Below are 13,367 nucleotides of genomic sequence, written 5' to 3' on the forward strand. Positions count from 1 at the left end.
TTTCTTTCATGTGAAAAGAAAGGGTAGGGTGGGAGAAAGGCAGTTAACAATGATGACTTCATCCTTTTGGCAGCCTCCTGACTTAAGTTCCCTCTTTATGAATAAACTTTCCAGATAAAGGATAACCTTTTTGATCATTCAGGCTTCCATCTTCTGGGGACAAATGAGATACATGGTGTTTTGTTTGTTTTCACACACAGTTTAATTTCTGGCTCAGCTGTGTTCTGAACACAGCTGGGCTGAAGCATGGATGACAATTTGTGCCCAAATGTAACACAAAAATGTTAAACGTTGCTAATACTCATTGTACAGTGAATGGCATAACAAGATGCTTATGCAGAAGAGAATTTAATGTTTCCATACCGTGACTGTAGACTCTTGATCCTGCATAACATGTCTAGATGGCCTGCTGAATACTGTTCAATGACATCTTTGACATCATATGGACGAAGTGTTTCCTTGAACTTTCTCTTTGCAACGTGAAATTTCATAATTCTGGTGAAAAAGCATTTTGCAGATTAATCTTCAAAGCAGTTGCAAAACAATGCAATATATTCTACTGTCAAAGTAATGTCAGATAGTTTCTTTTTACATTGAAGATAGTTTCAGTACAGCTCAGGCAAGTGAATTCTTTCAAAAAATCCTTTTTATAAGTACAAATTTTATAATTACTTACACGTGGTACTATCCCTTTGAATTATTATGTAACAGAGATCACATAGCATGATTTTAAAGAGTGCAGAGTGTGTTTAGTTGATCAGTATACACCTATTCTGCTTTTTTATGCTAGCTCTTTTTTTTAATTGTACATTGAATTGTACTGCAAAAAATATTATGTATGGGATAACAGTAAATATTCAACATTGATGGATGGCCTTTTTTTTTTTTTTTTTTTTGGAATGTAACCTTTTCACAAGTTTTCTATGCTAATTTTGTGGAAAAGTGATGCCCACTGAGTAGCTCTTCTTAGAATGAAAAGCTTGATATTAAATTGCAAATCTGAAATAATAGAAGAGACAAATTTGGAAAGCAAATGACAGTGAGCAGATGGCAGTGATCATTATGCTGCGTATTTAGTAGCTGTAAGAGAATGAATGATAACAAATCCAAAACACTGTCCCATAGTTATAGTTTAGTGGAACATCAGGAAAACCATACTTTGTATAGTTAGGACAGACATCATGATATGTAGAGTCAGCTTAATAGTGCATAGTGAACCTCTACTGATTTCTGTATTATACACAAATGTTTTTTCAAATAATATCTATTTATTCCCACAGTGCTCAGGTTGTTGATATTTCCCATTCTGGTAACTTCCAATTAAAAATGAGATTGCTTGTCACTAGTATAGAGCTTGAATTATGATTCTGATGATAGAAATTAAAATGGAAAAGGCCTGTTAAGAGCAGTCCATCAGCTTGACAGTTCAGGGCTGATCTCCATGAAGTTTTAAATATGTTGGATGATGACGCACTTTCCTCTTTTCCATTGTGAGACAGTTCTACAGACTAATAGCTTTTGGTGTCTTTTGTAATCTGAAGGTCTCTGAAGCTGGGATATGGATTTTGTTTCCTTTTAGCTGTCAAATGATGCCAGGATGTTCTGTTCATAACAGTCTGGCTGCACAGACAATCTCCTGCAATCTAGTTCTTTATTCAGCTTATGAAGAATAAATGATGTAGTTGACATGCAAGAAAGTATTGTTCTTTTGTTATTATTCTCTCTGTTTAGGTCATCACAATTTTTTACTTCATTCTCTTAATATAAGTGAAAATATGAAACTCTATTAGAAAAGCAGAGCCAGAGAATTAATAGGGTAAGTGAAGACAACTGAATATATCACTAATAGGTGACTTTACAAGAGAAGAGGCAGAAGACTAATTTTATTAACAGCCATAGAAGCTTCTTAGTCAGTGTGCACAAAAATCTTCATCACTGCTTTGCAGCTCTATAACAGCTTTTTGGTTATCATGGCAGTTTCTTCATAATGTTCAGAAGTCAAACTGAAAGCAGCCCAATGAGGCAGAACTATACCATTTCTGTTTTGGGTATTAGCTCACATGATGCCATCTAAATTAACTTCAGCAGTGTTTGGAACGGACTCTCATTGCTTACTTCTTTTTGCTTCAAATACATATAATCTTACATAAATTGTGAAAAATAAAAGTGTTATAAAAAGCTGGCATTATAAAAGCCCGTAAGTTAATTAAGAAACGTAAAATGTGAACTCTTTCAGTGATGGATCCTGGCAGCTGCTTTGTAGTTATTCTCCATAGTTATTTACTCTCAATTTTAGAAGCTCAGTTGTCTTTCAGTATCTAGAAATAACAAGTAATTGAGATTTATAGGTTTCAACACCCATTTGGAAAAAATATTACAACTATATCGAGCATATGCAAAAATAGTAGTTGAATTGTGAATAAAACGCTTTTGAGCCTCCTTCATTTGTGCTTCTAGAATACAAAGTGACTTGTTCTGGTGTACGATAAAAACAAAAGGCTCAGTTATGCAGACACGTGTGGGTAACCTACCTGTGCAAAAAAGGTAAAATGAGCACAAATTATTTATGTCCCCTAGCCTTTAACACGAACAGCGCGAATAGAGAAAGCAAAGAAGATAGAGCTTGACATGTCTTTTTTGGTTACACCACACGGGGGCAAACCAGACTCATCAGAAAATAGACGAGTCGCTTCTGGCTGTACTTAACTGCTAGCGCTGACTGAACATAAGTATCTTAAAGTAAGAATTAACCCAGAAGAACAAAACCGTGTACTTCTCATGATTTTTTTTTTTTTTTTTTTTAAATAAAACACATTAATTCTATTTTTAAATTGCTGCATGCTGCGGTGGCATGTGCTGTTCTTATAACTCAGATATAATGTGGTAGAAGATACACTGTCGGAGCCTGCCCAAGTCAACCGTGTGCTAATTTTCTGGTGAGGATTAGCCATGAGCAGCACCATTTTTCCATGATGCATCCAGAGGAGAACAGAAAAAAATTATTATGTGTTGAATTAGACCGGTATGTCAAAATGGTTCCTCACCAGTTAACACCTAAAACACAGGTCCACTAATCTTTACATGCCCTGTTAATTGTTAGAAAGTTAAAGGCCTGATACCAACTTTTGTCTGAGCTGACCCCTAGCAGCCAAAAGTGGTATCCATTTCATTTAACTGCTGTCAAATGAAGCACCGGCACTGATATAGAATTACAGTGTTTTCTGAATGTGTAAGTTTCATACCTCTCTTTGCACTTGTTGTATTTTATTTTCCATTCATGTTGCCCGTTAGAACATTACAAGGTATTACGCTTATCATTAGTGCACTGAGACTGGCACTGAGTCAGAACATCTCTAACCCTCCATGCAGCCCTGTCATACCCACGTTATTTTTTTGAACACGTATCTTGTCAATCTTGTCACTATCTCAGGAAGAAATGGAGCATTGTTGCACTGGGATTTCAGGCAAACTCATACCTAGTTCCTGCCTTAAAGATTAAATCTGGGTAGGTTGTTCTGCCCACAGCTAGAAGAGGTACCCACAGCTTGTTTGCTCACTCACTACACAACAGGAAAACAGATTTAGTTGTGCTGGTTCTTCCATTTCTCTACTCTTATCTTGCTGAATAATCCTAAACTACAATGTGCAGAAGAAATGAGGATCCAATATAGAGGAGACAAGATAGACAACAGTGATGGAGAATTAATTCCACTATGTGTAGGGCAGATGGGCCAATACTGTCTCCTCTCTGGAGTCTTGACCTGTACTAACCCATCACCTAGGAGCCAAAGACATTCTTTGCTCCCAGGCATGGTGCTATAGTAGCCAAAGGCACTTGCATAAACTCTGAAAACCATCTGAGCAGAAAGTATACAAAGCATTGGGATTTAAAAGAGGATTTTGACTCAACACCATGGAACAAGTTCATAATGGCTGCTAAAAGTATTTTCTACAGGGGTAGCAGAAACATTTCTAAGACTCAGCAAAAATAGTAAATTATATTTTCCTTCTTTGGCTATTAAATATGTATGATTATTCAACTATACAGCTTATCACCTCAAGAATCCTCATGTCTTGTTATATTTAGCTAAATTTATTATTACTATCATCTTCTATTAAAGACAAATGAAAATATATCTATGCAATCACTAGTGTTAAAGAGAGAAAAGACCTCCTAGGTCAGCAGGTTCCTCTTGCCATTGCAGCTATTCCCTATTGCATATTTATTTATGCTTCTCAACTTTGGTTTTTTATTTCATAAATAAATAATACAATAATACCATCATTTCCGTTGTGGAGAGTATTACAGAGTTTACTGCTTCTTGCCATGAAAAAATGATCAGAGATGTTATAATATATTGAAACAAGGTATCCTCGTCCTATTAGTCACTCTTCTATACTTGTGAACTAAATAATTGTAAACTAATGGGGAGATCCAAGTCTCCAGGAGCTCAGACTGCAGGATATTAATGGTTTTTTGTTCACAGCAAGACTGGGGCCAGCTGATCAGTGCTACAAAAATACCACTAGCAAGAACTGCAGTTTTTCCCTTAATTTCCTTACTACCTCAGCTGATCTGTCCTGACATAGAGTTTGGAGTAAACAGGACGGAGAGGGCAGCATGAAAACTTGGCTGGAGGACTCAGCTGGAGGCTTTGAAAGGAGGCTGGTGGCTTGAAAGGTTACTGGGCATGTCTGCACAGCCAGCCTTCAGGAGGACTGCTCGGGAGTCCTGATTTTTCAAGGTGGTGTAGCTGGAACAGATTCAACTGTGTGTGCTTACATTTAGGGCCTTTTGCATCATTTCTACTGAAGCTATTCAAGTACCTTCTGTCTTCATCTGCTCCTGTATAGCAGCACGAAAGGAAAAGCAGCCTCCACCCTCCCCCGTTTCCTTTGCAATTCTAAGCCGTTGCTAAAAACAAACTTCAAAATGAAGGACCAAGTTTCCATATGGACAGATGTTATCATCTTGAAACTCTACGATTACTATGCAGTGTCTCAGATCCTTCTTCAGATGTTTGCATAGATCCCAGTGTAGTCAGGTAACAGACACTCTGAGTAATAAGAAAGAGGAGTATCAGCTATCTGACAAACTGAATTTCCAGTCTCTTGAATTTGGGAGACTAAGGTATAGCATTTAACAGAAGTCTGAAGATCATTGCATATTATGCTTCACAGATATCAAACAAAGGTGTGCTTCTGAAGAAAGATATATGTACTGTTTACAATCTAGTTAAACACTAACATTTGCAGGGGGAAATGGGAGAGATTCATGATTAATTGATAGATAGCAAGTGGAAATGCAAAATTCGTATTCTCAACATCAGTGGTGAAATGAGTTGTTCTTTGGTAAGCAAAGCACACAAAGAAAATTTGGAGGTAATCTAAAAAGTCTACTTCTATCAGTTGAATAGTGCAAGTCTGAAATATTCAGACTTCTGCATCTTTGCTCTTCTTATAACTTTTCCGTGGAGGACGCCATGGAGGAGGTTTGCCAGTGATGACATTTAAATTCAGTGCCTTTCCATTAGAGCCGATAATTAGCAAAAAAAAAAAAAAAAAAAAAAAAAAAAAAAAAAAAAAAAGCCAAAAACTTGTTCCAGGTGCCCCTGCTTGAGCAGGGGTTGGACCAGGTGAACCAGAGGTCTCTTTGAACCTCAGCCATTCTGTGATTCTGCAAAAAGACACAGGTGGTGCATTGAACAATCAGTCCAGTGGTGTCTTTATGAATAAGCTCCCTTAATTTAGTCTGTATTAAAACATCAAGGAATTTGGACAGTGTTAAGGATGAGATGGCCATTGGCACCGCTTGCTGATACAGTGGCAAGGCGCATTTGGAGCCCAGAGTCAACCAGTCTGTTTAAAATGCAGCATCACAGACAAGGATCTTTGGCAACCAGAGCCAACAGATTATGCTGATTGTTCCTAATTTGAGCATTTTCCATTCAAAGGAACAGGTCTGCCTTGTAGCTGGATGTCCACAGTGTATAAGGATTTCTGTCAGCTGTTGCAATGCTGCTGACAAGAGGTTGTTCACAGTGGTGACATTTAAGTAGCCTGTCGCAGTGGCTGTGGGCATTGGCCTGGTATCTGACACGTCTTGGGAGGTCATTTCCAGGCAGGTCGGAAAGACAGCAGGAACAGACATCTGCAAGTGATCTGTCAAGCTGCCTTGGCTTGTAGGAGAGAATTAGAAACTGCCTTGCTAGTTATCTGTCTACAATGGCAATCAGTGGAAAAAGGAGAAAGAAATACAGGTAGCCTGTAGGTTATCACTGTATGAAATTAATTGATAAAGAGCTCGAGTTCATTCTTCCCATAGCACTGGGAGAAGTAAGGCGAAGAATGCCCCTTTAGGAAAATGTCATCTTTCAATAGATTTTTGCAGAAATCCCCTGTGGCTGCTGCCTGCCTGCTGAAGAGGCATGCCGGAGCACTGATGCAACTGTGATATAGTCATCCCCCAGCGTGAGCATCAGGCTTGCTGTTGTCACAGAGGGGATGACCGAGCTCTGTTTGCTTCTCGACTTACTCCTATGGTGGGAATTTTGCCTGTCAGGACTTATGCTGCAAAATATTCAGTAAGATTAAGAGCCTTGGCAGCCTCAGGAGGCTGAATGCTAAATTTAAGCTTTCAATACTGGTAATTTTATAAGTTTCAATGCAGTTTGCTACTTTCTTGGAAAAGAAGGAAACTATTAGTCTTAAATCATCGGGGTTATATTTAGTTCAATGGATAGTGGCAGGCAAGGTTTTGCACAATTGAGTGAATGTAATTATCCTGCTGTTACCAGAAGAAAGTTGCAGTAAAAGTCAGACGACAGTTTCAGGAATATGGAAATGCAATAAAAATGCAAACTTTTGAAGGAAGTGACTTTTCAAAGCAAGGAGATATACATTCAGTAAGACTGCATCAAAATTCCATACAATATTTTGGATTACAGGAAATATACTGGAAACCAGCATTCATTATTCTCTTTCTTTTCTGAGTCAAATCATGTGATATTTTTAGAAATTGAAAAGTTGATAATGGAATGGATGAAATATTTCCAGTTTAAAAAAAAACTAAAAACAGATGAAAAGGAAGAATAAGTAAACCATATTAGCATTAGTTATGTGACAAATACAGCCATGTAATAATATAATAATAAGTTCAACTAATTGCCATTTTATTGACATGCACTTAATTAGTATCTTAATTACAGGAATCTCAAATATTTATTCACTCAGTATTTTTTACACACCTGATTGCTCTGATGACAGTTTTAAGAGCAGGGGTGAGATCTTCTACTGATACATCACACTGGCACCCTTTATCATCATAAACGTCATCTGTTCCAAGGCTGGTGTCAGCTGCAAAATACAAGAGTGGATTAAACAGCAAGCATTTAAAAATGCCTTCCTTAGTGTTTTCTAGCTGCCTGCACAGTGATTCTGGAAAAATAGGGACTACAAATCAAGTAAGAGAGATTCATCAGTTTATGAGCCGTATGATGCACTTGTTTGTGTTGAGGCTTGTGTCATAAAATGACTGGGTAGTCCCCACTGAAAATGGTAAAAGTTAGAGGGTAAGAAAGCCCTGTTATTTTTCATACAAATGAATAGTGTAGTTCCGGTATGTCTCATCCTGACATCTCACTGTTTTTCATCACATTCACTGTCTTAAGGAAAAGCAGTGAGCTAGCAGATGTAAATGGCAGAGGCAAAAGCCACTACAGTTATATTAAATTGTTATATTTTTTACCACCATCAATGAACCTGACTTTTAAAACAAAGAAAAAGTCCAGAAGACTAAGGAGTCTGTAGAATGATCCAACATTTCCTTCCAGGTAAAGATAAATGAAGCACCTTTTTGCCAGAAATGAATAGAGAATGACAGCAACATGGATCTATTGCCTCCTTAAACTTCACAGCCATGTAGACATTGGAGTCTTTGCAATAAGAGCTCAAGTGAATGAGCTCAATAAAAAAATGGATCCTCTATACTTTCCTAATATCGCCTCTGCAGGATTACCATTTGTGAATAAACCGGAAATCTCAGAAGGGCCCAGTTTATCTCAGTACACAAAGAAATCATGGAAGGATGCATGTCACCTTTTAAATCTACTAGGAATACTATCTTATAATAAACAACATTGTACTAGGCTGCACATTCAGGAACTGGTATTACTGTATTGTCTTCACAGATTTAATTTTTGGCCATAATAATTTGTTTTGATGAGGTATGACTTTGCAAGTCATGACCTAAAATGTTTAAAGAGCCCTTAAAATTTAAAGCTCATTAGTTTAAAGGCCAGTTTTGGACAGGAACTGGAAAATAAAGTTGTGTCATTTTTTAATTCCTTATAAGACCTTAATCTTACATTGCTGTAGCCTCATGGTTGGCACTGTTCTGACAGGAAAAGACAACAAAGATCACTTTTATGCTTCCCATGACTCATGAACTAAAACTACCCTTGACAAAACTTAGAGCTTTCAAGGGTCAGTGTGTAGTTTTGAACAGAAAGAAAGTGAGATATACTCAGTAAGTGGCTTGGTTAAGGCCATGTATCTGTGGCAAACCAGAACTTTGGCTAGTTCGTTACCCTCTAGAATATCTTTTCTTTTTTGACTGTTGCTGAACTGGTACATCCATGAGGAACAGCTACTGTAGCTGCGAAGAGCACAAAATTTTATCGTTAACACATCAACTTAACACAATATAAAGAGATGGTTTACAGCCGAGTTAATAATGTCCTCAATTACACATACTGAACAATCAAATGGAACCTTAATTGTAAAAATGAGATTTGCATACAAAACTGGAATTTTCCCTTCCTTGCTGTTGTTGCAAGTCAAGCCTACAATGATGTTTACTGGCACTGTTTCAAAAGCTTTCCTACTGACTCTGTTTATCCTACAGATAAAATGTATATGTCTCTCCACCTGTCATGCCTAATATTTGTATCCCTGTCCAAAACATGTAATTAACTAAAATAAATTATGCAATTAGTTTTTTAAGTATACACACTACTTAAAATCCCATCTCCAAAGTTGCTGGGTATATGGCACTAACTTTCCAGGTGTTAAGTCTGATTAGCCTCTCCAGTTACTTCTCCCAGAGCTGAAATATCCCTGCTCATTTCTAAATGCCATATGAAAAATAAAGTTTTTCTATGCTACTGGTATTTTCAGTGGCTCTCTAAGGTTTGAACCTACTCAGTTATGCTGGTGTAAATTAGGAATAATTTTGCTTAGGTCAGAAGAGCTACAGCTATGTAACCCCAGTGAAAAAGGAGACTCCAGCTTGAAAGTTTAAAATAAACATGTTTCTAATGATTATCTCACTGATACGGTTCCTGGGTCCTTTGCCAAGTACAGTGTCATTAATAAAAGGGCCTCCTTAATGCAGCATATCTTTGCAGAACTGTTTTGAGAACAGTGTGGTGCAATTATAGTGTTTCATGTTGCTCTCATGTGTATACAAAATCAGCAAAATCTTTAGACAGACGCTGGAAAATTCTTATAAATTTAAGCCAGCTTTAAGAAGAGATACTGCTCCTAATAAATCACCTTATTTTTTTCTTTCTAATATTCCCACTGACATGAATTTCCCTCATTATAGCAGGCGTTCAGTACCACATGTCAATAAAACTTGCGAAAAGCTATAAAACTTGTTTGATTCATATGGGAAACATTCATGTTTCTGTATAATACTAAGCAGACTTGGGAAAAACTTTGGGAAATACATAGTAAGAATTTGGAAAATAAGAATCCAGCTTAAAAAGACACTGAAATCAAAGTTCACATTCTGATGAATTTTTCCAGTGGAAGCTCATGTTGTGTACAACATAGCTATGAGGTGAGATGTACTTGTATCGCTTCTGTCCCTCTCAAGTTCATCCCTGAGGTCAGGGCTGTGTTGGGGCCAGTTTGGCCTCTGTGGTGGCTCCAGCTGTTAAGAGCACTGCCAGTTCCCAGACGGGGTTAAGCTGTGGCCTCTGACAAGCCCCAGTCTGTTCTGCTGTCTATCCTCAGAGAGGTTCCTACCCGGCATTAAATGGGCAGGTAGACCTTTCAGTGCTAGGTCACAGCTAGCCCTGCATGTGTCTGCTTCCTTTTCCATCCCTGTACTCCTTGGCCATGTCTCCTGCTCTCCATCGAGGTGTCCATGGATGGTCCAGGTGGGCTCCAGAGGCAACCCTGGGCAGCACTTGCTCTGCATGAACTCAGGCTTTGCCAAGCCACTATGGGGTCAGCAGTGGTCCACCTTTCTCTCCAGGAGCCTCTTCTAAACAGACCTTCCAAAGCTGTTGCTTGAGCAGCTTGTGAATCTGGTCTTGACAATGGCCTGAGAGCCTCCTAATATACAGAATTTAAACACAACCCTGCAAGAAAGGTTGTCAGCTGGTTGGAGAATCCAGAAACAATTCTCCTTTTCTAATACCAGCATCTTTACAATTTAGGATGTGTTTTGATCATAAGTTTCAATCTGTAAAATATAAATGTTTAAATTGGTGTTTATTTCACAACTCATTGGCCAGCCACCATTATCTCACAGTCTTTGACGTTATTTACTTTGGGCTAATGTCTCGTCTTTGCCACTTTTTAATTTCTTCCTCCTTCTTCCTTAAGAGCAGTCCTTAATTTAATCACATAGCAAATAAGCAATTACCAACAAATAGAAAGAGGCATGCACAAGTCATTAAAATCATCTTGATATTTCCCAGTTTATCACAGTATTTATGCATTCATCTTGCAAACTCCAGTTAGTTATGATCACCCTACATGAATAGGCTAAAAATCACACTGCTCTGAATTACACTGTTCTGTAATATTATATGTCACCAGCAAAAAAAAAAAAATATGTTTGTAGCTCCATTTCATATGGCTCGGTGCAGAAGTTACACACAAAGCATGATTTATTATTTCTGTAAGCATCATGTGTCCTTTTTTAGAAATGTTTTCTGTTTAATAACATGCTTTGACATTGGAAAAACTGTGACACTGCTCTGATCACCTTCATAGCTTCATGCTTTAGATGTCAGTAACATTCAAACAATTATGTGCCTGTTGAACAGAACAGAAAACATTTTATACTCTTTAACTTGTTTTCTGGGAACTGTCATATGCTAGCAACAATAATCAAGCATTAGTAAGTGCATGTGCAGGCACCATGAATAGCCCTATGGAAGCACTCCCATCGTAGTGTCATTTGAGTCATCTTCCTTGGAGGTCTTCAAGAAACGTGTAGATTTAGAACTTAGTAGCATGGTTTAGTGGTGGACTTTAGTACTAGGTTAATGGTTGGACTAGATGATCTTAGAGGTCTTTTCCAACCTGAAAGATTCTATGATAGTCAGTGGTACATTGATCCCAACATAGACCCTTTGATTAGTTTTTGGAAGCCTACAGAAGTACTTCAGTCTTCCTCTGACTCTGTAAGAGGTAGCTCAAGCTCTTTGTATGGGTAATCTACACCATTCTGCTGAGTTTAAGTACTCACTTTTTAGACAAGGCAAAACCTAAATAGGTGCCCAAAGCTGGCAGTTCACAGATGATCCTCAATTATTCACGTTACATCACGGCCTTGTTTCAACATGGTTAAAAAAAAAAAAAAACACATACTTATTTAAGAGAGATTTCTGAATAATTTTCATTTTAATGCATGACTCAAGGTGAAAAATAGATGGCGGCCTAATTTGTAGAGGTGCGGAGTTACAGCAAGCTATAAGTTATAACTGCCATTTGAAATCCTGAATTCAACACAGGAATTGAAGTCCAAACAATTCATAGTCATTGAGCTTGGAAGGAAGCTCTAGAGGTCAGATGGTTGAAGCACCTTGCTCAAGCCTAGGATGCTCGCAAAGTCGGTGCATTTCACTCGCTTTCACACTGCCTGGGAAGTACCTTTCTTTACCCTCAGCATTTGCTGTGGAGAAATAAGTTTTCAGCCCATATTCTCTAAAAAAAATGAGTTATCCTGTATATGTTTTATAGTACTTCCATAAATGTCATAATGCACAGAATGTTTTGCAAAATCTCAATTACTATTTTCCCTCAAAAAATTATCCTAAGTACAAGCCCTTTCATGTTTTATGTTCATACAGTTCACACAATGTCCCTTTATTAAAATAAAATGCAACTCAGCTTAGTAACTTAAAGTATTTCATGAAACTTTTCATCTCTGCACCAGTGAAGGAATACAAGTTTCCTTCACTACTCCTAGAAGTGATGCTCTTTCAAAATTTCCCTTGCTTTGAAACATCAACAAGCTGACTCTCTTTCAGTAAAGACTTCACATAAATTATTTTACCATGATTGCTTGCTAAGCTGTGTAGGAAACTGAAAAAAGCAACACTAATTGGGATGGAACTTAATCACACACTTAATGATAAGAATGCCCAAAGCTCCCCCAAACAGCAGCACATGTTTACATGCTTTCCAGAGCAAAGGCCAGAAAAGGAGGCCCAAGGGAGTGAATCATGCATTTATTTCCTTGATCCCTGGGAAAAAAAAAAAAAAAAAAAGGGCAAACTTTCTTCTAATCATAAAAGAAGGAAGGAGGCAGGACAAGTAAACTTCCATGATGTGCTCTTCACTTTCACTGTTTAATACTTGTCTAGAAAATAACACAAAAACCCCTCAAAGTATGCAAAAGTATTTAAGTGGCAAAATTAAGAAAGAAAGAATAAAGATTATTAATTTGAAGACATTTGAAACTGATACCTCCTTGAAGAAGAGGCAGATACTCACTGCACCAGCTCTTAAGAACTCCCTCTCCTTTGTGCAGAACCTGATACCCTACATGGTATCTATGTAGAGTGCAGTAGTGCTATGTGCTTAGTCCATACCTTTCTCAGAATCACAGAATCACAGAATTTCTAGGTTGGAAGAGACCTCTTTTCTCCTTAAAGTGGCAAAGATTTCTGGATGGGGAGCAGAAAAGGACATCAGAACTGAAATTCAATAGAATTCTGAATTCTGCTTTACAAGCAGAACAGTATAAAGGATATCCCCAGCAAACTTTGTATATGCATGAATATTTCTGAAAAAGCTCAGATTTGGCAAAAACAGAAGATAGGATTGACAGAGAGGCTTTTTTTTTTTCCTTTTTTCTTTTTTTTTTACATATTCTTTGTATAGTTATATAGTCTCCCTTATTTGTAAGTGCAATTTTTAAGGTCAGAAGCCTAATTTATATCAGTTATCATATGATAACTGATAATAACATAAAATAATGCATACAAGTTCCAAATATCTAAAATTCTAATGTTCCCTGCTAACTCTCAACTATCTTTAGTTATTATTTAACTTCTCAAAAATTTTCTGCACTGGCAAAATTTCATGGAACAGCTCCCACAACTTAATTAAAAAGGAGTCCT

The 13,367-nt window shown here is 37.5% G+C and overlaps 1 protein-coding gene across 2 annotated transcripts in view; it reads right to left on the reverse strand.

Annotated features, from left to right (window-relative positions):
• KCNQ5 (potassium voltage-gated channel subfamily Q member 5) overlaps positions 1-13,367 on the reverse strand; it is a 291,673-nt gene that overhangs the window by 6,658 nt on the left and 271,648 nt on the right. For both annotated transcript variants that reach the window (XM_082758048.1, XM_082758047.1), the window contains 2 exons: positions 7,248-7,356; positions 364-495 (listed from right to left, as the gene is read on the reverse strand). In XM_082758048.1, coding sequence (XP_082614174.1) covers positions 364-495; positions 7,248-7,356 — 241 coding nt within the window. The remainder of the gene's footprint in view (positions 1-363; positions 496-7,247; positions 7,357-13,367) is intronic.

Source organism: Aythya marila (assembly GCF_965140915.1).
Source record: "Aythya marila genome assembly, chromosome: 3".
Classification (NCBI taxonomy): Eukaryota; Metazoa; Chordata; class Aves; order Anseriformes; family Anatidae; genus Aythya; species Aythya marila.